The sequence below is a fragment of the Papaver somniferum genome, chromosome 8 (assembly GCF_003573695.1).
Source record: "Papaver somniferum cultivar HN1 chromosome 8, ASM357369v1, whole genome shotgun sequence".
Taxonomy (NCBI): Eukaryota; Viridiplantae; Streptophyta; class Magnoliopsida; order Ranunculales; family Papaveraceae; genus Papaver; species Papaver somniferum.
In genome coordinates, this window is record NC_039365.1 from 156,852,947 (window position 1) to 156,880,532 (window position 27,586).

General features: G+C 35.8%; 1 protein-coding gene across 5 annotated transcripts; it reads right to left on the reverse strand.

Moving 5' to 3' along the window:
* Positions 1 to 21,882: 21,882 nt before the first annotated feature.
* Positions 21,883 to 26,699, reverse strand: LOC113303655 (cyclin-A2-2-like). 5 transcript variants are annotated; one of them, XM_026552703.1, is made up of 11 exons: positions 26,515 to 26,699; positions 25,011 to 25,359; positions 24,560 to 24,851; positions 24,256 to 24,383; positions 23,976 to 24,068; positions 23,583 to 23,716; positions 23,327 to 23,402; positions 22,997 to 23,107; positions 22,756 to 22,905; positions 22,530 to 22,664; positions 21,883 to 22,405 (listed from the first exon to the last, which is right to left on the reverse strand). In XM_026552703.1, the coding sequence occupies exons 2-11, from the start codon at positions 25,290 to 25,292 to the stop codon at positions 22,352 to 22,354; spliced, it is 1,455 nt and encodes a 484-aa protein (XP_026408488.1). In that variant the 5' UTR covers positions 25,293 to 25,359; positions 26,515 to 26,699; the 3' UTR covers positions 21,883 to 22,351. The 5 variants fall into 5 exon arrangements, with proteins under 5 accessions (XP_026408488.1, XP_026408492.1, XP_026408491.1 ...); XM_026552707.1 differs by having other exon boundaries at positions 24,560 to 24,761; positions 26,510 to 26,698; XM_026552706.1 differs by having other exon boundaries at positions 24,560 to 24,833; positions 26,510 to 26,698.
* Positions 26,700 to 27,586: the final 887 nt, after the last annotated feature.

The following is a 27,586-nucleotide window of genomic DNA, read 5'->3' on the forward strand; positions in this document are numbered from 1 at the left end:
TTAAAGAACCAAGGAAATCAAGCATTTGGATGAGAAGTTATAAAGTTTATTTATTTTATAATCCATATGTATTGATAGTTTTGTCACTAAAATTGACAAAGGGGAAGATTGTTAGAGCACTGCTCGGTCGAACTCACAAGTGTTGCTATCTCAAGTTTGTTTGTCAAGTTTAGTTTCCAAAACTATAAGTCTTGATTTCTAATCAACTTATAGCTAAGTCTCGGATTAGGATAGTAACTGTAGTTGAGCATTAGACTTCACGGCGTTCATCGATAGAAGACGAAGAAATAATAAAGGGAGCTTGTGGAACTTCATCAACAAAAGGTATGTGAAGATTTGAAATCATCTATCACTCAAAAGTTTATCAACTCTATCTCCTATTTGAGACAAAAGTCGTATAACTATATAGATTATACACAATTGATATTTCGAGCTGAGTTTAATTCGCTTACATATTTCTCGAAATATATTTTGGTAAGCTACCGCTTTAACCAAGTTCATCTTATATTCTTGAAAAAAGTCAAAAGATGATCATGTGAAAATCGCCTGGTAATATCTTACATGATTTGTCTGAGACAGTCATTTGATGTAGACTCGGAATGTTTCGTATTGATCATTCGATCACTTGAAAATTGCGTTGAAGCTAATAGTTTTTGTGAGACAGCTATTGTCGTCTTCTAAGAATGTTTCAACGATTGAAATGGGAGTTTAGAACAAATAACCATGATTGGATATAGCACAGTATGCGTACTGGTTGCATGTTATTCCAAGTCCGAACAAATAACCATGATTGTGAGACAGTCATTTGATGTATGCTAAACTGTTGCATGTTATTCCAAGTCCGAGAACCATAGTATGTATACCCGTATGCGTGCTGGTTGTTTAATGAAAGTCCGGGAACTTAGTATGCATACATGTATGCATACTGGCGTAAATTTCATGTACGAAAATTCAACTAAGTTTGGAGATATGTGTACCCGTTGGCATACTGGCGAACCCAAACTTAGTCCGGCCACTTAGGTATGCGTACCCATTGGCATATTTGAGTAGGTTATGTTTTAAAATCGGTTTTGCATAAACTATTACATTTATATATTAAGGAATGCAATCTTTTGCAAACCGTGGCTATAATGTTCATGAATTGATTCAAGTGAATCAAAATCTATTTTGCTTCAATTGTGTCTTGTATAATTCTATGAGAAAATAAACAATTGAACAACTCTAGAACTAGTTTCATTTGAGTCATTTGAACTAGTTATGGTTAAGATGAATAAGGTTGATATGAAAGTGTTCATATGTCTAACTTCGGTTAACAATTGTTGAGCCAACAAGGTGCACACGTTGTCGGTACGGTTACTCATATCTAAATGAAGTCACTTTTCATTTGTGTGTAGCAAGCTAAAGTTCGATCTAACGGTTGAAAGATATTAGCTTGGGTCTAATGAGTTTTTCATCTAACGATGAATATTGAATGCTTTGTTACCAAGGTAGCATTGATTGGAAACCCTGATTTGAGGACTATATAAGGGAGAACTCTTGTTAGAGCACTACTCGGTCGAACTCGCATGCATTTCTATCTCAAGCATGTTTGTCAATATTAGTAATCAAAACTATAAATCTTGATTTCTAGTCTATTATTATCTAAGTCTCATACTAGTGTAGAAAGTGTAGTTGAGCTCTAGACTCCATGGCGATCATCATACAAAGACGAAGAACTACACAAGGAACTGGTGGAACTTCATCGACTAAAAGGTATATGGAGACTTGAGCTTATATATCACTCAAAAGTCTATCTACTCTATATCCTATCTTGAGACAAAAGTCATATTGCTATATAGACTATGATTATACACATTTTATATTTCGAGCCGAGTTTATCTCGCTTATCTATTTCTCGAAATATGAGTTAGTAAGCTTTCGCTTTGTCCAAGTTCATCTTTACTAGTGACGAAAGTCATATTAGTTTCAATTACTTGAAAATCACTTTGATGAAAAATAGCTTATGAACAACAACTATATAACGTCCTCTAAGAATGTTTCAATGATTGAAATGAGAGTTTAGAATATAACCTTGAAAGTATATAAACATTGTGTGATAACTCATACGTGTGTAAGTCCTTATTCCTTGAACCAAAGTATGCGTACTTTGCTGCTCAGGAAAACCGGAACTGAAGTCCGCGTACCAGTGCGCGCACTGTCGGAAGTTCACATCCTGTGAATTTATGTTGGAGTTTGTGAACTGAAAACAAATTTATTCCGGGTACTTAAGTTCGTGTGCCAGTATGCGTACTTAAGTGGGTTAGTTTCCAAAAACGATTATTCGTGAACTTAAACTTATATAAACTAAGGAATGCATACTTGCAAACCGTGGATATAAAGTTCGTGAATTGATTCGAGTGAATCAAATCGTTTTTATTTCGATTGTGTCTTATATATTTCAATGAGATCTAATCAATTAAAAAACTCTCTAACTAGGTCTCTTGAGTCATTTGAACTAGTTATTGTTAAGATGAATATGATTGATATGAAAGTGCTCATATGGCTAACCATTTGGTTAACTATTGTAGAACCAACTAAATGTACATGTTTGGGTACGATTACACAAACCTAAATAAACGTGAATTTATTTTTGTGTAACAAGCTAATTTTGATCTAACGGTTAAAAGATATTAGCTTGAATCTAATCAGGTTTTCATCTAACAGTGAATATTGAATGCTTTGTTACTAAGCTAACATTGATTGCAAACCCTGATTTGAAAGACTATATAAAGGAGAACTCTAGCAACTAGGAAACCTAATCCCAACACCTCCTGTGTGATACTAGTTGTATTAGTTAGAGTCGATTCTCTTTTAACCTTAGGTTTCTACCGAGACCCTGTAGGTTAACGACTTGAAGACTTCATTGGGATTGTGAAGCCAGTCCCGACTATTTTCTCTGTAGTTGCGTGATCTGATCTTGTTGTTTTTATCGTATTTGAGTACAATCATAATATTCTCTTGAGATTAATTTCTCCGATAGGCAAGATAGAAAAGTAGTCACAAACACCTTTGTCTCATTGTTTGTGATTCCACAATATCTTGTTTCGCTAGTCGATTAAGATTATTGTGAGGTGATTGATAATTCTAGGTTTTTCTTCGGTAATATAAGTCTGGGTTATCAATTGGTTCCTGTTCACCTTGATTTATCAAAAGATGAAACAAAAACTCGTAGGTATTTCTGTGGGAGAAAGATTTATCGATTACCGTAGACTTTTCTGTGTGATACATATTTTTTTATTAAAGTCTTCGACTTTGGGTCGTAGAAACCCTTAGTTTTGGGTGAGATCAGCTAAGGGAATCAAGTGCGTAGTATCCTGCTAGGATCAGAGACGTAAGGAGCGTAACTTTACCTTGGATCAGTGTGAGATTGATTGGGGTTCAACTACAGTCCAGACCGAAGTTAGTTTGTAGTAGGCTAGTGTCTGTAGCGGCTTAATACAATGTGTGTTCAATCTGGACTGGGTCCCGGGGGTTTTCTGCATTTTCGGTTTCCTCGTTAACAAAACTTCTGGTGTCTGTGTTATTTCTTTTCGGCATTATATTTTGTTATATAATTGAAATATCACATATTGTGTGTTGAATCGATCAATTGGGAAATCCAACCTTTGGTTCTTGATTGAAATTGATTGATCCTTGAACATTGGTCTTTGGTACCGTTCAAGTGATTTCTCTTGTATTCAGTTAGACTCGCAAATTTCTATTTTCCTGTGTAAGTATTGAATCGAGAAAGTGAGATATAACTTTTTGATATACTTTTGTTAAGATTGAGTCTGACAGTCTAGTTGATTCTCTTAAAAATATATTCGAGTTTGTCCATACAGATTGCTAAACGAAATATTGAGTGTGGTTGTTAGACCCCCGATTTTTCAACTATAGCAACTGGGAAACCTAATCCTCACACCTCATGTATGATATTAGTTATGACTAGAGTCGATTCTCCTTTAACCTTAGATTTTTCCAAAACCCTGTAGGTTAACGACTTGAAGACTTCATTGGGATTGTAAAGCCAGACCCAACTATTTTCTATGTAGTTGCGTGTTATGATCTTAATGTTTTATATCGTATTAAGTACTACCTTCTCTAATATTTGCTCGAGATTTAATCCCTGATAGGCAGATTAAAAAGTAGTCACAAACATCTTCGTCTCATCGTTTGTGATTCCACAATATCTTGTTTCGCGACCATACGATTAAGATTATTGTGAGGTGATTGATATTACTAAGCTGTTCTTCGAGAATATAAGACCAGTGTATCAATCGGTTTATGTTCACCTTGATTTATCAAAAGACGAAAGAAAACTCTTAGGTATTTCTGTGGGAGACATATTTATCTTCTATAGACTTTTCTGTGTGAGACAAATTGGTTTATCAAGTCTTCGACTTTGGGTCGTAGCAACTTTTAGTTGTGGGTGAGATCATCTATAGAATCAAGTGCACAGATTCATGCTGGGATTCAGAGGCGTAAGTAACACGACTGTACCTTGATCAGTGTGAGATTGGTTAGGGCTCAACTACATTTCAGTCAGAAGTTAACTTGGAGTAGGCTAGTGTCTGTAGAAGCTTAATACAGTGTGGTGTTCAAATCTGTACTAGGTCTCGGGGTTTTTCCGCATTTGCGGTTTCCTCGTTACAAAAATTCTGGTGTGTGTGTTATTTCTTTTCCGTATTATATTTTCTATATAATTGAAATATCACAGGTTGCGCGTAAGTTCAATCAATTGTGAATTCAACATTTGGTTGTTGATTGAATTGATTGACACTTGAATATTGGATTTTTGATACCGTCCAAGTTGTTTCTTATAATAATCAAGCTCGCAGATTTCTATATGTTTGATTTGTTGATTACATTAAGAAACAAAGATATAACTCTTGGATATATTTCCTGATTGAGCTCGCTTTATTAGTTGGTGCTCTCATAATTATATTGGAGTTAGTCCATACAGATTTCCTAAACAAAATATTGGGTGAGGTTATTAGACCCCCGTTTTTTCAAAATGATTCAATGTTTTCAGAAGGAATCCCTCTAGCATCTTCAAGAGGACGTGAACAACATACGAAGAGACATGGATCAATACAAGGAGGAGACTTGGTCTGGAAATCTTGTGGTATGTGAAACTTTAAGTTTTGAAGAACGTCTTAACAAAATGATAGAAGATATTCAGAATCAAAAATATTATTGGGAGGAATCACATCAATATATTCAAAGGAATACAGAGAAAACATAATCACAAATTGCTCAACTCAGGGAGACAAGGAATGAAGAAGAAGTTTGGCCCCCAAACCAAAATAATTCTGAAATTCCTACAGAAATCAACAAATATTTTGAAGATGAGTAACCTTTGGAAATTTTCAATGATGAAGTTATTCCATCTCCGGATCGTAATAATGATCATTTTCCTATTCAAAAGGAGGAGAATGGATATGACATAATCGTTGCTATAAATGGTGTAACGTACTCAAACAATGATTTTAAGATTTGCACCAATGAACTAGACTTCATAGGAGATAATTCTGATTCTGATGACGAGGTTGTTGACGAGAAGATGATTTAGAATGAAACCAAATTGATTGATTTTGTGGAAGACCCAATTGAGCTTGCCAAGGATTATAATGATGCTAAGATTTCGGTTGAAGCAAATACATAATGGCTAAATAGTTTGATAGAGGACCATGATACAAATGAGGTAAATAATTCATTGTAATTATTTAAGAATGATGAGGATCCGGTACAAGGTTTTTCTAATCATTTGCATAATTCTATATCTATTGATCTTTTCCATCCAATTGAAGTAGATTCTCAACGAGTTGTTAACCCGACTTTTAGGAAAATACCTCATTAGGATTTGAGGTGTGAGCTTCCAAAGTTTTAATGGATTATTTTGCTTATAAATATCCACCACTTGATAAGTTTGATTCTTCACCAATTTCTCCCAGATCGCTTCTTTGTGCAGGACGGTGTAAAATCGTCTCAGACGAGCTTGTTGTAAAACGGCCCGGTTGTGTCTTTAGACCATTTACTTGTATATTTAACGCTTGATGAAGGATTTAAATTCCATTGATTAATTTGCAATATAAACCCCTTGGTTGATACATTAGCCTGATGCTTGCAGTACCATTTCTTATTTCTGTCAATCGTAGAAACATCACTTCTGAAATCATGGTCACGGGACCATAACCGAGGTTGTTCTCAAGAGGGAATGATGTAATGACCATAGTTGTATGTCTCGATTGTAGCATTCGTTTTATGATGAATGATTAGCATAGGCGAACTTGGTTCCAATTACGACTCTTGGACTGTGAAACTGATCGTCATGATCAGTGGATCATCAGTCCCCAGTATTTAGTTAAATCTTCTTTTCGTTTTTCCTTTTTCCTTTTTCTGGCAAGACCTAGATAGAGGACCAGGTAGAAAAACATGATGTAAAGACCTAGGTGGTCGAAGTTGGAGGTACCTTTATGAAGAACTTAGTGGAAAGACCTGGTGGTCATCGATCGACTGTGAAGGTAATGAATCCCTCCTAGGAATTGTTGCTTGCATGTTATATGCTCTGGAAGATGTAGGAACCTCATACGACGTCAAAATTCGGTGCTTGACTCCTAACTTTTGAAGCTAAGAGACTGAGGAATCACATGCAAAAATAATCCTTCATTTTTGAGATGTCTAGGGAAGTCAATGACGCATGCACATTCATAACTTGTAATCTCGTGCAAATTTTCAGATTCCATAAACATGAGTGTGGAAGCCATATCTTTCTGCTCGTATGTCCGATTGACGTGCCCTTTTGGTATGTTGTAGAAGAGACATAGACAAACATCTTTTGTTGAGGAAGAACTGTCTCATTCCTCACCCATTGGTACGTTTCTGTAAACTCATGGCCTGAAGTGTGTTGTATCTCATTTGTAGAGGTGATGAGAACATCTTGTAGAAGACTTTGGAGTGTGCCCGCCAGTCGTGCAAGCTTCGGGAAGACTTTCATGTGAACATGTTATCATGTATACATCTTGATATGAATCATTAGTTCTTGGAGAAGTCCGCTTCATGTATAACACTTCAGGTTAGTTGATGAACCCCTGTCATGAGGATGTTGCTCCTGAGACCGTTGTTGATGCTGAGACCATGGACGGAGTTCCTCCAGATATCCTTGTTGATACCGATACTATGGTTGGAGTTTCTCCAGAGACCGGAAAGGCTAGAACCATATTTATCGACATAGCCTTTTCTCCTCCATCCAGTAAGCCTTTTACATTCACGAACTAGTTGGTGGGTTGAGCATCCCTAAGATGAAGGTGTACTGGGAGTTCAACCCGAATTCTCCAGAACAGTGTGACTTTATTAGGAACTGGCTTCGTCATTGAGTCGACGTTGTTGCGGTAGATAGCAGCAACAGTCTTCATTCTGAATGTGATTGGTGAAGAGAGGAAGTTCCTCAGTCGTGCAGGGGCTTGTGATGTAGAGAGGTCCCGTTGATGAAGTTTCATGGAATCACATCAGGTTGCAATAACTTGTTATGTGGATAACATTTATTGAAATATATTTCAATCGATTTGTCCAATAAGATCAAGTCCCCAGTGTATGTTGAAGGAGTTTGTGCTATCCATAGATGAATGATGTTGTATCTGCTTCAGAATTCTTATCATGGGATAATGAAGACTTATCGATTGAACTTCAGTTACACTTTGATCGTGCTGGCGTTGAATCAATGTGTCATCGTCAAGATATTTCTGTTGAATCTAGAGGCGTCATTATCGAAGGTGTACTCTTTGATTGGTAATACAGTTTGAAGGCTTCTGAATAATGTAGCACTTAGAGATGAGAGCTTTTTGACTTTCAGTTGGCCTTGGAGAAGTAGATGATTGAAATTTGTGGGATTTTCTTTTGGTTTGATAGATTCAATTGCTTAATCCAAGGAGGAGTTGAAAATAATGGATAAGTTAAGAAAAAATCCTAAATACTTCAAACCTTAGCTTATTGAGCGTTTAATCCTCACACTCCTTAAGCATCGAATGTCTTAGGCTCGACCGTTTCGATATAGAGTATATTTTGTTGATTCAGCGTTCCTTTCATTGCGGTAGTGGGATTCAACACTTGTGCAGACTTTCTGATTTTGTGGCACACATGGACACTCCTGCAAGGCTATGGAGAAACGCCCAAAGTGTTTTTTGCCAAGCTTGGAAATCATCTTAGTAATGAAATTGTCTAAGTAAGATGCTAGATTCAGAAATGTGTCAGATTCAACCACTTGGTAAAATATTAATGTGGTGAAGCTACCCATTCATAATGTCTTGCAATAGCATAGCTGCTAGAAGAATTGAGTCCTCATGCTAGGATAACATGTGAGGAAATAAATGACATAGACATGGTAGGAATGAGACTTGCCTGAGTGCGGAACCTCTTGATAAATGTCTATGCATCTTTTGCAGGTTCTTGTTTCAACCTCGTCGAAGTTCGGAATTCTTCCAAGTGCTCTGATGATGGAACGTCCGCAAAATATTCTAGATCATAACTTTCTTCATTGGAGAGATGTTCAACCAAAGACGCTTTGTCGGTAGCTATCTTTTCAGAGTGGATCCACGCTCGTTCGAGGATTGTGTCATATCTTGGATCTTCCTGATTATGTGAAACTTGGTTTCTGTCCAGGTTGAACTTATTTTCACTTTGAGAGTGATATAGCCATAAGAACCTCTGAGCGTTCCTTCGTGGTCTCTGATTGATATGGGAGCATGAGTAGCTTCTTGTTGACTGATGCCTGTGGATCTGATGGTTTTCAGTGGAATGTTATTGATGGAGGTGTCAGCATCAGTCAACATTCTTCCAAATTCGTTTCTTCTGAGATTGACTGTGGTAAGCAGTCCTCAACCGTACATCCCTTTGTCTGTGGCTGGAGTCTCAGGAAGTATTTCCGGAATGGACTTGCTGACATGATGTGATTCAGTGTTGTGGACATGTCTCTCCTTTGTGCAATCAACAGATATAGTAATTCACATATATGTTCGACCAAGGATTGAACCGCCTTTTGATAGGTTGTTCATAGATAGTGAAGGTCTTGATTGGGGGAGGGTTTTGTGTACTCCTTCACTCCCCAGTTGAAGCTATTATGGCTCAACCTTCTCTTTGAAGATGTACTTCAAAATATTGCAGTCACTTGTTGGATGATTGATAAACCTATGAAGGCGACATCACCTGGGATTCTCCATTTCTTCTTCAGTTGGCTCTCTCCTGATGAACGACAATTTGATTGCACCATCTTGAACCCAGATTTCCAGTAACTCGGTCACTCCTTCATGAGAAGAGGGAAGTTTGAGTCTGTCTGATCATATCCCCGTTCGTTGATGCTGGGTCGAGGTTTGTGCATTTCAAGATTGGTTATCTTTTCCTTGCGCCTTCGGAGGAGCCTGGGATGTTGGATAAGCGTTCTGATGTTGTGTCTCGGCTTTCCTTTCATTCCTTTCAGCAACAACGTTTGTTGAAGGTTGGTGAAAATACTGATCATTGACAAGGAGATGTCTGCTACGAGGTTCCTCGACCTTTGTAGACTTTTCTATTTCCGATAAAGCAGATGAAGTAGTCACTGATCGTTTGGCTTCTTCATGAAGTTCTGAGAAAGTATGGAATCAGAGATTTTCTAGTAAATCTCTGTATACCGGGGTCATTCCATTGATGCACAAGTCTACGAGTTGTTGTTCAGTGACATTCGGATCATGACAAAGCTTGGATTATGAAACTTTTCATGTAATCATTGTGATGTTCATTGTTTCTCTGAAACATTCTTCCAAGGTATGAGAGGGTGACCTGTTCTGAGACGAAGAAGTACTTTCTGCAGAAAGCATTAATCAATTCTCCCCAACTAGTGATGCTTCTTGGTGCGATGTTTTTGTACCATGTGTATGCTCTGCCGGTAAAGGATTTTGAAAACTCTTTCAAGCGGACAACATGGTTGTACTCATGCTCGCCCAATGATTCCAAGAACCGAGAGACATGTTCTCGAGTATTGCCTATTCCATCATAAAGTGTGAACATTGGAGAAGTATAACCTTTCGGAAGTATAACTCTCTGTATAGTAGAAGGATATGGAGGTCACTGATGATGGACAGATGATATCTTGTCTTTTCCACGATCCTCTAGAAAACGCTCAAAATCTTCTCGAGTGATGAAACTTGTTGATTCCCTTGCTGGTGGGTCATTGCAGACTTCATCATCTTCCACGATGTTGATTGGGGAGATTTCATGATCAACAGCGGAGGATGTTTCCTTAGCTCTTCCTTTGTCTGACTGGCGTTGGAGCTGAGTTTTCTTAGACGACGACTTTTCTATCAGAGTCTTGAGATATGTGCACAACTCTTTTTGTATTGCCGCCATGTCTGATTCTTGGCAAGAATTTCCTGAACCTTCATGAGATTGGCTATGGTAGGTGGATCTTCTCTGATTTCTTCAGGAGATCGGCCGAAGAGAGTATTGTTGCCTGTACCAATGTTGGTTTCAACATGGACACTAGTATTGTTGATTTGAGGGGTAGTATCAGTAGCGTCGTTGTTGGAAATGGGAACAATGATTGGAGTACCACCATTATTGTTGCTAGTGCTAGAACCGTTTGGGTTAGGATTTGTAACTGAACCTGACCTAAGATCAACCATTTTGACAATTGAGATTACAATGAGAGATTAATCTCCCACTGTGGTCGCCAATCTGTTGATGGGGAAAAACGATCTGCTGGTTTTTCAGGGAATGGAGAGACGACCGTGCGGATGGAGGCATATCAATCAAGCAAACTGCCTAACCTCAAACAGATGCACTGCACGGGAGTGCTTTTAGTTATAGAGATCAATCTGTATGACTCCGGCCTAAACCAAGAAATGGTCGTTGCAGAGTCAATTCGGTCACAAAGAGGGAAGAGGGTCGATATGTAGGAGAAAAGATGATAAGTGTGTGAGATCAATGGTGATCAAGGATTGTGAATGTGTTGTAGGTTTCTGCAAATGAACTGCTGGGTTCGAATAAGTTTGAATTCTGCTCAATTGAGAGATTGTTGCTCACACGATGATTCTTAGGCAACGTATGTTTCTGTCCAACCAATCTTGTCCTCAATCGTGAATTCACAAACTTATTTATATTACAAGAATGTAGACACATTGATCCCCAGTAAGTGTGACGGTTTCTCGAGTGAAAGAGTGAGAAAGTGAAAATCGTGGTTAAACCAGTTCCAGGTCGTGCGGAGACTTGGTTGATTGTCCAAGTATTACCCAATGCAAAAGATACATTAACAATTTCAGATACTTTATGATTAAACTTATCAAATGAATCTTCATCATCCATACGAAGGTTTTCCAAATCAGAATTTATGTTTTGAAGCCTGGATTCTCTCTTAGAGGAATTTCCTTCGAATACAGTTTCTAAGATATCCCAGGCTTCTTTAAACTTAGTGCACGTAGTCACATGGTGCTGAAGATCTGGGGTAATGGCATGGATGATAGCATTTAATACGTCGGAATTTTGATTTGCAGCGATAATCTTGGCAGGATCATATGCACCAATATCCTTTGGAACAGTTACATCGCCTTCTATAACAACCGAAGGATCATAGCCATTAACTACACAAACCCATGATTCAAAATCACGCGCTTGAAGAAAGGCATGCATAGAAATTTTCCACCATAAGTAATTCGAGCCATTGAAGACTGGTGGTACGTTTATAGAGATAGCATTTATGTCCATAGAGTCAGATTGCTGCAAACACAGACTTATAAGGTCTTAAACGTATTTTCCTGCTCTGATACAATTTGAAAAAGTGGGGGTCTAACAACCACACCCAATATTTCGTTTAGGAAATATGTATGGACTAACTCCAATATAATTCCAAGAGAATCAACTAGACAGTCAGACTCAATCAAGAAAAATATATCCAAGAGTTATATCTCAATTTCTCAAACAATCCGCAATCGAACAGATAAAAATCTGTGAGACGGATTAATATGAGAAATAACTTGGATGGTACCAAAGACCAATATCCAAGCGTCAATCAATTTCAATCAACAACCAAAGGTTGGATTTACCAATTGATTGAACTATGCACAACCTGTGATATTTCAATTATATAGAAAATATAATGCGAAAAAGAAATAACACAGACACTAAAAGTTTTGTTAACGAGGAAACCGCAAATGCAGAAAAATCCCGGGACACAGTCTAGATTTGAACACCATATTGTATTAAGCCGCTACAGACTCTAGCCTACTACAAGTTAACTTCGGACTGGAATTTAGTTGAACCCTAACTAGTCTCATACTGATTAAGGTACAATCGCGTTCCTTATGCCTCTAAATCCCAGCAGGACTCTACGCACTTGATTCCCTTAGCTGATCTCACCCACAACTAAGAGTTGATACGAGCCAAAGTCGAAGATTTGATAAACAAATTTGCCTCACACAGAAAGTCTATTGAATGTATAAATTTGCGCCCCACAAAAATACCTATGAGTTTTGTTCCATATTTTGATAAATCATGGTGAATAGGAACCAATTGATACACCGGACTTATATTCCCGAAGAACAGCCTAGTAATATCAGTCACCTCACAATAACTTAATTGTATGGTAGAGGAACAACGTATTGTGGAATCACAAAGAATGAGACGAAGAGCTTTGTGATTACTTTTTATATATTACCTATCCGATATTAAATCTCGAGCAAATCTTAGATAAGATAGTACTCAATACGATAGAACAAAGAAAGATCAGAACACGCAACTACAGAGAAAACAGTTGGGTTTGGCTTCAGAATCCCAATGAAGTCTTTAAGTCGCTAACCTATTACGTTTTTAGGAAAAACCTAGGTTAAAGGAGAATCGACTCTGGTCGCAACTAGTATCACACAGGAGGTGTGGAAATTAGGTTTCCCAGTTGCTAGAGTTCTCCCTTATATAGTCTTCAAATCAGGGTTTTCAATCAATGTTACCTTGGTAACAAAGTATTCAATATTCACCGTTAGATGAAAACCTGATTAGATTCAAGCTAATATCTTTCAACCATTAGATTGTCTTAGGTTGTTACACACAAATGAAATGTACCTTTATTTAGATATAGGTAACCGTACCTAAACGTGTACACTTAGTTGGCTCAACAATAGTTAATCGAAGTTAGCCATATGAACACTTTCATATCAACCTTGTTCATCTTAATCACAACCAGTTCAAATGACTCAAATGAAACTAGTTATATAGTTGTTCAATTGTTTATATTCTCATCGAAGTATACAAGACACAATTGAAGCAAAATCGGTTTTGATTCACTCGAATCAATTCATTAACATTGTAGCCACGGTTTGCAAAGATTGCATTACTTATTATATAAATGTGTTTGTTCATGAGTATGTAAACATACTTAGCCTATTTTAGAACTTAACCCACTCAAGTATGCAAACGGGTACACATACCTAAGTTCCCGGACTTGGTCTTGTTCACCAGTATGCAAACGGGTACGCATACTGTCGTTCATGACCGAACTCAGTTAAAATCAGTACGCATACGGGTATGCATACTATAGTTCCCGGACTTCAACTGTTGAATCAGTACGCATACAGGTATGCATACTAAACTCCCGGACTTGGAACACACTTGCAACAACTAGCATACAAGAATGCATACTGTGTTATATCCAATCAATGGTTAATTGTTCTAAACTCCCATTTTAATCATTGAAACATTCTTTGAAGACGAGAATAGCTGTCTCACACAAATTTCACATGATCATCTTTTGACTTTAGTCAAGAATAAAAGATAAACTTGGTTAAATCGAAAGCTTACCGACACATATTTCGAAAGATATGCAAGCGAGTTAAAATCAGCTTGAAATATCAAATGTGTATAATGTAAAGTCTATATAGTTATAGGACTTTTGTCTCAATAGGAGATAAAATAGAATTAGACTTCTGAGTGATAGATGATTTCAAGTCTCCACATACTTTTTGTTGATGAAGTTATACAACCTCCCCTTAGTAGTTCTTCGTCTTCAATTGATGAACGTCGTGAAGTCTAAAGCTCAACTACACATTTTACCCTAATCCGAGACATAGCTATAAGTAGACTAGAAATCAAGACTTATAGTTTTGACAACTAAACTTGACAAACAAGCTTGAGATAGCAACGGTTGCAAGTTCGACCGAGCAGTGCTCTAACAATAACAATATGAAAACCAAAGTTATCAATCATTTTTATTCAGTGTCATAGTATTATTACATAGAATAAAAGTCCAATTGCATCACAACCGTGAAATAATACTACGGTGATATGTATTACTCCCCCTAAGTCAGTACTTTCATCTTAGAATGAAATCTACTCTCCCTTACATAATCATCCGTAAACCATACGTATGTTGTGTGAACTACCAAAGAATTTTCCCCCTTTTGTCAATATAAATTGGCAAAGATACGAAAACTATGGGATCATGATGAATTCTAAAAAGGTAATTCATGACTAAAGGAAGACATGTCAACTTTCTGTAGATGATTTCACATAGTCGAAACTTAGTGTATTCATCAAGGAGTTTATTAAGATACAAGTTAACCCCTTCAAATTCCACAACAGCTCTCCTCACAAAGATATGGCAATAAAGCACAAGTTCATTTGAGCTCTCCCCCATTTGATGTCATTCCCAAGAGAATAACATGAGTGACCTTACATTTACGAGAAAAAAAAAAGATTTCTTTGGATGATAAGAAATCACATGGATTTGTATCCAGTAAACTCGAGTAAATTAACCACAAGAATATCTTATTGATTAATTTATACGGAAACACATAACATAAGAAAACTTATGGAGTAAATACAGTATTTTCATATAATAGTGGATCGGCGAAAGATCAATACTGCGGAATTTTCTCAAAAAGTTCATTATATCTTTTATCAATATTTGCATAAAAACATAATAGACTTAACTTTTGAGCATATATGAGATAATAACCTAGTTCACGAACGTAAACACACGTATATCTCATAATACATATAAAACCAGTAAGATTAAATACTGCAAGATCATCTTCCAAATAACTTAGAATTTAAATAAATAAATCTAAAAATATCGCAAGATGAAAATCGTTGGAAATAGCTATGTGTAATAACAATATTTGCTATACCAAACCTTAGTTATCCTTCTTAAACATAAGAATAAATTCTCATAAGAAATTTCCTACACATTAATTAAAACCAAAAACATATTAAAATCAAAAGACACTTTCGGAACCTTCACGGGTTTTAAGACCTTTGACCTTGTATTGACAGCATCAACTGCTTCTTCGGAGAAGATATCCTCATTGAGAAGATATTTAACATGCGTCTTCATAAGAACAAGGTCAAAAGTAACCTTTTTCAACTCAGTTCGTAACACATCATTACCTTTCATAGTATCAACGATCTGCAGTTTTACTTCCTCAAAGTATTTAAGAAAATCATGAACAACTTCAGCCGAAACCATCTCATCATGCTCTACGTCCTGATGAGTATATGAATAATAGCATGAGACATCAGGATAGTCTTCAGAGTTTTGAGATTTGACAATGTCATCTTCTGCTAGAAATATTTTCTTCTTCCCTTTGGATCTGTAACCGTCCTTTCATAAAATCGCAAGTGCGAGAAGGATAAGACATTCTTGATAAGAGAAAAATAACCTAGAGTGAAATAACTCAACTCAATAGGATAGCTATATAAAAGGTTTCACGGGGAATATATTTTTAGGGTTTTTAAAGTTCGATCGTGACATATAACAAACGGGTACTCGTACGAACATCAAACTTAACCCGTGAGATTTTAAGTGGTTATAGATGGCTCTAAGAAGCACCAAAAAAATAGATATTGAAATGTCCTATTTTCATAGCATATAGGATTCACGAAAAATTTGTGAAGTCAAACAATTTTCACACATCTTAGTTCAATAAATTTACATTCTCTAGAAGGAAAGATTTAGAGCACAAGAGTAACACAAAAGATATTTGTACCAATCTAATTAAGCAAAGCCATTAAACGCCTACTCAACATTCCAAATTTGAATGTATCAATAATCAAGTCAAAAGAATTTGAAAACAAGATTAGCTCATGTAAACTGAACCTGAATGCCATCATAACCATACATGATTATTAGCATATCTTACTCAACATGATTTTTCTGAGTAAGATTCCAAACCCTGTGATTAATTAATACAAGAATGAGAATTATGCTCATCAAATGGATAATGTTTATGATTACATCATTTTTTAACTCTTATTCTTGGAAGATTCCTTCTTTAATGTGAAAAATCATTATAGAACTTACTATCATCAAAATATGAGACTAAGTTAGAACCCTTACCTGAATACGTTTGTCTGGTGGAGTTTCACATCATGCCAATGAGATTTTTATATCCAACAATTATTAGATTTAGATTATCTTCCGTAGCTCCATTGTGATTGGACACTTCTGGTACCTTTTTCACACCTTGAAAATCATCCTGAACCTAGCTTGGGACGGATTCTTTTGAAGCTTCCTTGACCAATTCGTATTAAAGCTACTATTACAGGTTCAAACATTAGAAGAGCAAATTGAATTGATCTTCCTGGAACGTTTCACAGGGTGAGTCCTAAAATCGATCGGTTTAGACATACGAATATCAGTTACACCTTTGAGTATTAAATCTAAGGTGTGTTGGAGTCGACCAAAATAATTATCATCCAACCTTATATTGCGCTTCCGTCGAACATGTCCCTTTGTGCCACAATAGAAACACACTTTTTGATCACCAGAATGATTAAAGCGAGTAGGTTTTAGAAATTTTATTTTTTCCATGAGATGCAGTAATTCCTTGATTAGAGGAAGTTATAAGTACATCTTTAGTAATAGGAATTGACTGCAATTTAGCTTTTGAGACTGATTTTGTTAGAGAACTATGATTAAAAGTAGTCACGTTTTCTAACATCCCAGTTTTGCCATAGGAAATAGGTATAGTGGACTCTTCAGAACAAACCTTGCATTGAATAAAGCGTTTACTCAATAGTCGTTTAGTTTCTAAAGCATTCTCCTCAAGTTAGGTCTCAAGTAAATTTTTTGACAAACTTACTTCGGCTTTTTCTACGGGAGACATATTTTTTTATAAGTCTTCGACTTTGGGTCGTAGAAACTCTTAGTTGTGGGTGAGATCAGCCAAGAGAATCACGTGCGCAGGGTCATGCTGGGATTCAAGAGGCGTAAGGAACATGATTGTACCTTAATCGGTGTGAGACTTGGTTAGGGCTCAATAAAATTCCAGTCCGAAGTTAACTTGTAGTAGGCTAGAGTCTGTAGCGGTTTAATACAGTGTGGTGTTCAAATCTGGACTAGGTTCCGGGGTTTTTCTTTATTTACGGTTTTCTCGTTAACAAAATTTCTGGTGTCTGTGATATTCCTTTTCCACATTATATTTTTTTATATAAATAAAATATCACAGGTTGTGCGTAGTTCAATCACAGTTGATAAATCCGACCTTGTTTTTTTGATAGAACTTGATTGACACTTGAGCATTGGTCTTTAGTAGCGTTCAAGTTATTCTCACATAAATCAGGCTCACAGATTTCTATCTGTTCGATTTGCTGATTGTATTGAGAAAGAGATAAAGATCTTCGATATCTTTCTTTATTGAGTCTCAATTTTAAGTTAGTGCTCTCTGAACAAAGTATTGGATGTGGTTGGTATACCCCTCGTTTTCAGTTTGTTCTTAAAATTTTCCAAATATCCTTTCCCAAAATGTTTGGGGATGGAATGTATCTGCAAATAAAATCTCAGTAAAATAAACATAATCCTATAAATACATTCATCTTCCTTGGTAGTAAATTTTTGTAATCGTCTCCTAATTCGACTTCGCACATTGGCACGATTAGCAACTCTTTGATTTTCGGCAGCATGTTGGTTTGTTATGAATTCAACCATGTTCATATTATCACCCATGCTCTTTGAAGAATTGGAAGAGTGATGAAAAGAATTGGAGATTGAGAAATCCTAGAGAGATTTAGAAATTCAGGTGTGAGTTGAAATGAGTTTGAAATTTGGTATTTATAGAAGGGGGGAATTGTAGCCATTAGATGAGAAACTGATGAGCGATGATCAAATCATCGAGCGACAACATGACTAGTGCTGGCGCTAGAATGACCAACGAGCAATCTTTTGACCATATAGCGATAGACACTCTATCGCTCGTTAGAAACTCTATCGTGTATTCCTAAATGGTATATTTGGCACTTAGACAGATATGTTTGCCACTTTGGCATACCCATAATTGGTGTTAAAGTGGCAAAATCAGTTACTTGACATGTGCATAGGAATAGGCCTTATAGATAATAAGAAAGAAACTTGTCACTACTATACTGCAATTAGTATGGGCCTAACGTTCTATTATTTTGGTCCTTGGATATTTTTATTCGGAAAATTCAAAATTTATTGTCGGTTGGGTTTGGAAATTTATCAGGCCTCTTATAGAGATGGAACTTACATCACCCAAAAGACTGAATCCTGTTTTGAGGCATACTGATTTTTTTTTCTAGGCATACCAAAGGGTGACAAAATAAGGTCACTAGATAAAAAAAGACCATCATCCCTTATCTACACATTTTTAATAATGACAAGTATATCCTTATTTAATTAGGATTAATGATAATGAATAGATGTTAATGATTATAATTAAATAGTATTGTTAAAGATCGATTAAAGTTATGGTGGGTTTGTTTGCAGAATTCACCATTTCCAGGAATTTATAATCCCATGGGATTACAAATATTGGGATTCATGTAAATTTCTTGTATGTTTTGTAACTCAATTAAAATTCCCAAGATTTATAGAGTTCTCTTATATTAAAGTCTTTGTACCGTTTGGCATTACCCTCAAATCTTAAAATTACATATATATGGGATTTAGAGTTTAAAAAAAATGGGTCCATAAATCCCTTGATAAGTTTCCCAACGAATCTTAGAGGGGAAGGGGTCGGACTCCATATGGAGGATTTGCTGGAAAACTGAATCCCATAGGAAACGTGATTCCAAGAATTCGGGCAACCAAACATACAGAGGGAAACGTAATTCTACCAAATCCCCTGGACCCATAAATTCCACCTTTAAAATTCTACATCCAAACCCATCATTAAGTAATTAGTAGAAAAAAAATCTGTTTTTTAGAGAGTTTGGAGTTCTGAGAGGAAGAAGAAGTGAAAAAAAACTAGGTTTTAGATATTTGTGAGAAACCTGAGAATTTTGTGATTCAAAATGGGTGATGAGGAACTTTATGCTAATAATACACAGGTATAATTGTATAAAATGTTTAGTCTCCTTTCTTTAGGTTGAATTCATCCAAAATTTTGATTTTTTCAGAGATCTGTTTTGAGTTTGGCTGAAAACTAAAGGCCGAACTTTACGCGCGAAAAACCATTTGGCTTATAAATTTAAAGCCGAACCCCAAGTATTTGATTTTTTTTTATGGTTCGGCTCATTCGAACTCGTCTAATTGTTAGCCGAACCTTAAGTTTATTCTTTGTAGTTTAAGGGGCGACTTACAGTATAATGTTCGGCTCAAAATTTAGCAATACCAAAACCAGTCGAACATCAATGAATATCTGAACCTAATTCAAGTCAAAAGTTCTCCCGAAAACCAACCAGAGTCAAATCAGAAGAACCTAATATTTCCCTAAACAACATCCTAGGTTCGGCTAAAATTATATTTTTCAAGATCAGCCGAACTAATCTTCTGGGAAAAAAAAAAGTAAATACGAAGAACAAAGTTAGGTTCATCTGAAAACTTTGGGCCGAACCAACATCTGTAAACCCTACTTTCAATTTCTAAATCCTATTGAATTGATCAAACAAAACAAAAACAGTCAAAAACAAGATGGGTTTGTTGCAAATATCTTCTAACATGCATCTGAGAGCAATCACGATTTGGATTTCGCAGTCAAATGTCTCTAGTTTTGATTTTAATCTATGATCAAAAGATTTGCATCGAAAAAATGAAATTGTTCCTTTTTATTTTCATTAGCTTTGATTTAAGTTTTTAATTTAGTTGAGGATATTTGTTTAAATAATTTAATTAGTTTTAGAATAATTTCTTAATAAAATTAAAGGATATTTAAGTAATTTAATCTAATTAAAGGGTAATTTGTTAATATTTTCATGGTTAGGACACCCCTTATAAACATATCCTCGATGGTATCATAATTTAATATGCCTAAAAACACTTCAGTATGCATCAAAATAGAATTCAAAAGACTAGATCATTGCCAGTCCACAGGTTGAATGGCCCTAGTGGCGAGACAGACCACGTAACCCGATCTAAACCTTAGTCGGTTATTGTCAAAGTAGTTGAAGGTCGGCAGTAACCGGTAGTGGCAAGTCGTCTTTAAAAATGGTTTTCTGAGATGAGATGCACTGTGCACGTGCCTAATACTCAGCAAATGACTGCAAGATGGAGTCTATATTAAAAAATTCTTACTTAATAAACAGGTCTTGTTTAAGGAAACTTTCCAAAGCTCAAATGGAGTACAATAATTAGTACTTTCTTAATTCCTTAACAAAAGATTTATCGTGAAAAACACAAGTACAATAATGTTTTTTATACTAATGAATAAGATTTTTAATCGTACGTATTGCCTGATGATGGCAAGTACACTCAAAATATAATTCTTTCTGCAATAAAAAATTTATAAAAATGGTTTTCTTTATTTTTTTTACTTGTAAATCTGAACTAAATTCAACATAACGAAAGAAGATTCTCATTGGCTAATGCTGACAAAATCCATTTTGTGCTTCATCTCCTCTCTTAAATCATCCGATGTATGTAAATGTATGTCCCGATGGTTAGTGCCAAAATGGGTAACATGTGAGGAGTCCAAGGACTAGACAGGACAATATTTAGGACCACGTTAAGGGGTCCCTCCGGTTTAGGTGTGTCTCAATTCCTTTGGTACAAGAATAATCACCATCAGCATTAAAATCTCATAAAAAAATTTGAACTATTCATTTCAAGAACCGGAGATGTATCACATTCACAATTTAGATCAAGCCATTCTAAAAAAAAATTCATGAAAATTTCCTTGAATTTTCTGAATGTGGATATAACATGGAAACTCGACTTCTGATTACATGCTTGAAAGTCACAAATTGAGTGATAATGGGAGACTGTATAGTGAAAGTGGCCAGTCTACAGGAATCATTGTCATAAAACTGATTACAAGTCTCTATTGTTGAGTTGGAGAAAGAGATCCTGAACACATTATAAATTCTGAGAACATAAACATGTCTCCATCGGATAATCTCATTCATCTCGTGAGTTTCTTAAATATGAAAAAACAAGAAGTAAATCCATTCCTGCAAAGATATCCTTCTGAGTCCAGGCCACCAGGGCAGCGGCTGTAGGTCAGGCAGGGAGACTATGGTCCTCACCCAAACCGCTGGTGATCCAAATCTAATTTAATTTATAGCTGGTCCCATAGTACTTATTTATTGCATCTTTTGGTTTGTAAAAGGTGTACTCAGAGAGACTAAGATCACCTATTTCAACTGCCAAAAAAATTACTGTCTCTACTGAAGTAATATCTACACAAATGTAAGGCCTATGAAAACTCCCAATGATACAATTAGTAAAAAGAAGAAACTGTAAATGTCGAACACATCGTTCTTACCTAATTTTAACAGGTTCAACTTCAAGCAAATATGAAACGAAATTCTCACTTTACTGCATACTGTACTTCTACCAAATCTGGTTGGAATTCATCTGTACACAAACTTGCATTGGTTACAAAATAGTCAGTTAAAATTACAGGTTGCCTCTGAGAAAAATCAGAAGATTAAAGAAAGTTAAGAAAAAAATCGGAACAGTATAAAGAGATCATTTATAGAAATTAGGACGAGTTCGGGTACAAAAATTATCTTCAACTAGTTACATTCCCTGTTACAACCGAACATATTAAAACGGCTCAACTATGAGAGACTGACTTCTTTACATTGATGAGAAATAGAGGAAACTAAACCTCGACACAAATTAGTGATTTTTGGGCAGTTTAGCTTCTAATCACTATATGCCCACTCATTCCTAACTCCAAATTACAAGGTCGGGTTTGGAAGAACCAGAAACAATAAGAGATGAGAAAAGGTGACAACAACACCAATAAACAAGAACAAAAGGTTGGAGAAAAAAGAGAAAGAAGAAAAGAATGGACTTTGAAGGTTAAGATTAGATATCAAGTACAAGTTCCCTGAGAAGTACCGACGTCCAGAAGAGACTCCGGACTGATAACCAGATGTTAGCAGTCTAGTGAGAATGAAATCAGCTACGAAATCTTTAGAAGAGCTTGTGAAGTGTTTTCGGAGATGTCATAGTAGCAACAGACTTGTACTGTCAAAATCATATACACATATTTATTAGAATAATGTGTACTACTTGAATCTACATTTATATTACATAAAAAGAAAGTAAGTTTTTGTTATTCATGTTTCGCAGTTTTCTGTTTTTCTGTTACCTTTTGGTTCTTGTACTTTTCCCTTACAGCATTCAAAGGACAGGAGCTTGTATTCAATTGCAATTCTTGTAGTGCTAGAACTGTAATCTTCATATCTGGTACTTTATAATTGGTGTAGTGTTCTAGAGTCGAATTCTGCAGAAAAAAGAAGAAGATAAATTAACCTTTCCAAAGCTGGCAAAATCAAAGAAATCTTACAAGTAAGAGACTTGAAACAAGTTCATACCCAGGGATAGCTTGATTGATCTAAAGTCCATTGGGCAAGAAATACTGCAGATGCAGCTACTAATGAAGGAAGGAATTTCAAGAAAGAGTAATCAACCAATGTTAATTCTGCTAAATAATAAGCCAAGTAATCCAACTCGACAGAAGGAACCTGCAAATAAGTATTAATAATAGTATCAATTTGTGCTCCCAAATCAGAAGCCGTGCAACAAAAATTTCTGAATGTTATTCGAAGGCAATACCTTATGAAAAGCATGTGCCGCGTGAAGAAATCTTCGAAGAAACGTTTTAACTGTAGGTGCTGATAACTGAAAACTTAGATAGTTTAGTACTTCACTCTCCATTTTCAGTACCTGCCATGAGTATAATCAACATTAGAATAGGGAAAAAGCTGTATTCATTTTCTCCCTTTCTACCTGACCCCGGAAGCATGAAGATTTGAAACACTTCACCTCCATTATATATTATATATGTATGCACGATATGGTCCAAAATGATACATAAATCTGAATCAAAGATGGGATAGATCAAAGAATCAACTGATTAAGATTCAGGAAGCAGTTGGCACACACCTCGGCCCGTGAGTATGTATTATCTGTGATGAAACAGAATTCTTCGACACGAGGGGCACAAATCTCTTCGTACTTCCTGTGGAGAAGCAGAAAAGAGAGTTCCATCAATCAAGTGAAGTAGACTTCTTGTCCAAGTATTAATGACCAACAGATGACCCAAACTAAAACTACAAAGTTATATGTTACACTTTAAGAATAAGATTTAGTGTCAGTAAAGAATAAGATATTGAGTTCACTAAAGAATAGGAGCGCTTACGAGGCAATGAGCATGCAAGTGATCCCAAGTAGTTGAAGCCTTTGCCTTTCAATGAAATTTTGAGACAGAAACCGATCGATGAAATATACAGTTAGGTAGAGTGTATCTGAAGCTAACTTATATTCCTCAGACACCTGAAATAAGAAAATAGACTTCAATATCCAGTAGTGGTCAACAAAAGCAGGTATAAGACACATTAAAGAAAGAAATGTGTAAGGTTGTTTGTCGGAAATCTTAATCCATGCCTCATACAGTAACCTCGCACATGAACTGTATGATTTTCAAACTAATATGGTGGAGCAGAAATGTGTAAATTTGTTTATCCAAAATGTGAATCCATGTGGCATTCATACATTAAATGTGCGCAAGCATGATAAGAGTTTATGAACTAACCTCCACCAGCCAATCGATTAGAATGCCCCGCATGCTTTGACTGATATCCCGTTGTAAAGTTTCCATGAAATTAGAACTAGGTCTTCGAATAAGCTGAAAATGTTTGTGTAAGTGAGTACAAAGTGCAAACAAGGTTTCCACTTTAAGTTAGGAACTTAGAAATATTTGTACTAGTTACATACAGCACAGATGAGTTTGTCCCCAATTTTAAGAACGGGAGACATAAAAGGGATGGATAAGCCAAGACCTATAAAGATGAAAAGAATGACCATACACAAACCTCTGCAACATGTAAATTTCTGTAGATATCTGGTGCATAGAGGCTGCACATCAGAGGATCTTCATGGTCGGAATCGATGTCTGTAATCTCTGGACCATTTCCATAATTCTCACCAACCTCAACTTTGTCTGCATTAATATTATCCAGTCAGGCTCTAATATATCCACACCTTAAACTTGTACAACAATTAGAGAAGTATGATTCCTAGATTATACAGAGTTAAGATGTACAAAGCAAATTAACATTTCAATTATTATATAATCTACGAATTTTTCCCACTACAAATTAGTTACTAATATCAAACCTTTCATGCAAGGAGTAGGCTTTCTAGATATCTGTTCTTCAAGACGAAGGTCAGCTAAACTGCACCCTCTTATGTCACTCTCCGTACTTTGCTGCATTTCTTCAATACCTTCAGATTTCAGTGAAAACATACTTCCTTGTGTATCAAAGCCAGATTTTCCCGTCTCTTCCTCAACCTTGTATTTTCTTGTATCCTCTTGATCCTGCAAAATTTTCAAGGAAACACCAGGGGCAGGAGTCACCTTGGAAGTCTTCGCCGCAGGAACCCTTTTAGCCTGAATTTTGTTCTTAGTCACAAAATAACAAAAACTTCTACTCAAAATATGCAAACAAATATTATAAATGATAATGTTCCTTATCTATTTCATTTCACAAGTTTCTGATACATCTACCCAATTCTACATTCTATCCAAAAGTTTAATTCAATGGTCACTAAATTGCATTAAGCTAACCTGAATTTTAGATGCATTGAAGCAATTCCTGTAAGAAGTATCGCACAAGACATTAGTTACATCCTTAAACACTGCCCTCCTTTTATTTTGAAGACCAGTCGGGTTGTTCTCATCCGAAGCAGGTCGCTTAGAGTTACCACGAGTTACTTTCTTCATTTCCTGTTTTGTGGGTGCTTTAGGGGGGAGCGTCACACTAGATGCACGACTAGCTGCAGCTCGAGATCTTGTCATTCGGGCAGTACATTCCTCCGAGATAGAAGGAAGCATGTTTTCTTTCACCATATCTTAGCGAACTCGAACACAGCAGCCAAAGACTTCAAACTTAGAAAATGGTTACAAGAGCTGTAACCTGCACATGAAAGCCAATGCTAAAGTTCAGTAACAAAAATCAAATGTTGAAGTATATCTTATATTCTTACTTTGGAACTGGTAACAACAAGCCAATGCTAAAATTCAATAATTATAGTTCAGCAGCGTGAAAACAGCACAGCGAGAAACAATATAATTATAGCAATCTCATCTTGGAAAATTGGATAATTAAGCAATCGAAATTCAAACTCAATCGAACTTTTAACATAAAGTGATAACCTAAGACAAGCAAGTAAGAAGTCTTGACCACACCACTAATTTTTTTAAGCATGACCTTCCTATCAATAAAAGAAAAAGTACCCAATTTAGTCCAAAACTTTTTCTTCAATTGAATGTTTCGTTATTCATCCTTTACCTATGTTTTGTAAGCTGCATTTATTAGATTGTTTATGCACATTAACATCAATAATCCTTACTTTGCCTTTATGATAATCTTTTTACCATTTTTACAAACATTCAACCCCACCAGATGATTAAGTTTTCTAGATATCCTGCAATCGATGTATGGTTTATTCACAAATCCCTGATTCTCTAGAATACAAACCTCATTCTACAATTATGGGTCTGCAACTAAGAAAGGGTCTATTCAGAATTATTCTGTGAAACCAAATCAAATCCACAAATCAAACATAAGTTTATCCATTTTAGGTCCAAACCAAAATTCCAAAACCAAGTCTATTCGAGGAATTGTCAGAAAACTACATCCAAAAATAGATCAACAATTCTAACAAACCCATAAATCGTCAACACCATCTTCATCTTTTAGAACACAAAGATCGATAGACTCAGACGGACATTGCCAATCAGTGGCAAAATTTTCAAAAATCTATCTTCATTAAACCCTAACACCCCCACATAAAAAAAAAAACCAAAAAAAAAAAAGAAAAAATCTCCAAAAACAAACAAAACATCAGACTGAAAGAAAAAAAAAATCCCACAAAAATCAAAAAATAAGAACTCCCTCAAAACATGCAAACAAAGATTAAAACCACAATGTACAGAGATTAAAACCACCCCCATCATAGATCTAAACATTCAAACAATCAAACGCCCAACCAAATCCAAAAACCCTAATTCATTCCAGGAAAAAAAAAATCAACAAAATTAAAAAAACAAAATGAGAAACTAACCTTACTCTGCCTAATGAACTCCGAGACTGTTAATGGCGTCCCGAAGAACAGAGTAGGGTTTTGTATTTCCAACCATATAATAACAAAATTTCAGAATTAGGTTTTTTTTTTCTCACTGGGGAGTGAAGATGAGAAAGAGAAGAAGAGAGGAGCCTCTGAGAAGAAAGAGAAAGGGGGTGATTTTAGTGAGAGTCTGTCCTTATTTTAAGCGGAGCGTGAGCGGGACGGCATACAGTTCAAACTTCTAAAATATCCAACCACAAAATATATCATCAGAAAAATAAGTGAAAATAAAATTAAATTTGGTATTATTATATTGCTAAATTAATTATTCGAGAAATGATAAAATATTACTGGGATTTACAAATATATCCCTGAACAGTTTGAATAGAGAATTGACTAATGAGAAAATAGCTAAAGACAGTCAGAGCCCTGGTTGTTTTGTATATTACCTAACGTTTTCAGTGAGCTTTTAGAAAAGGGGTGAAGCGTTTTTTGGTAAATTAGGATGTGTGTTTTTTAAAGTGATAATGGAGGGAGGTGGTGTTTAATTAAAAAACGGTTGTAATAATGAAGACAATGACGAGTGTGTCCTTTACGTTTGAAATATTCAAATGGAGTTCCTAGTCCAAGAATTGAGGGGATAATGAGGGATTTTGAAATGACTCTGGAGGCAAGGGTATTCAAATTTTTTGTATACGCATGTGATCTCTCTTTCGAATTTTATGACAGTATTTGCTGTCTTAAAAAGTAAAAATATTTACATGAATGGGACAAATTCGAATTTGTCAGGATAGTGATGTTATCTTTTGGGGTGTTAAATATTTGGATTCAAGTTCAACCAACTACATCTTACCATGTCATGTATGTAAAATTTGAATGTTCAAAAACTTGAACGACTGGGCAATTAATATTTTTGTAGGTTACGCTTGATAATTAAGCAATTTGATAGTGTGATGATGGTAGTAATTTCAATTTTATATGGTAATAATTTTAATTTGGTACTTGAATACAATGAACAATGACTAAATAAAATTGAAGTCAATTGATCCTAAAATTGGCATGGGAAAAATTTAC

What these genes read in the sequence shown, in the direction of transcription:
- LOC113303655 (XM_026552703.1), bottom strand. Translation starts at nt 25,292, where the DNA reads ATGGTGAAAGAAAACATGCTTCCTTCTATCTCGGAGGAATGTACTGCC. An exon ending in ATACATACTCACGGGCCGAG is followed by an intron (nt 23,108 to 23,326) that starts GTGTGTGCCAAC and finishes TACTCATGGCAG; the next exon opens with GTACTGAAAATGGAGAGTGA. An exon ending in ATCAATCAAGCTATCCCTGG is followed by an intron (nt 22,665 to 22,755) that starts GTATGAACTTGT and finishes TTTTTTCTGCAG; the next exon opens with AATTCGACTCTAGAACACTA.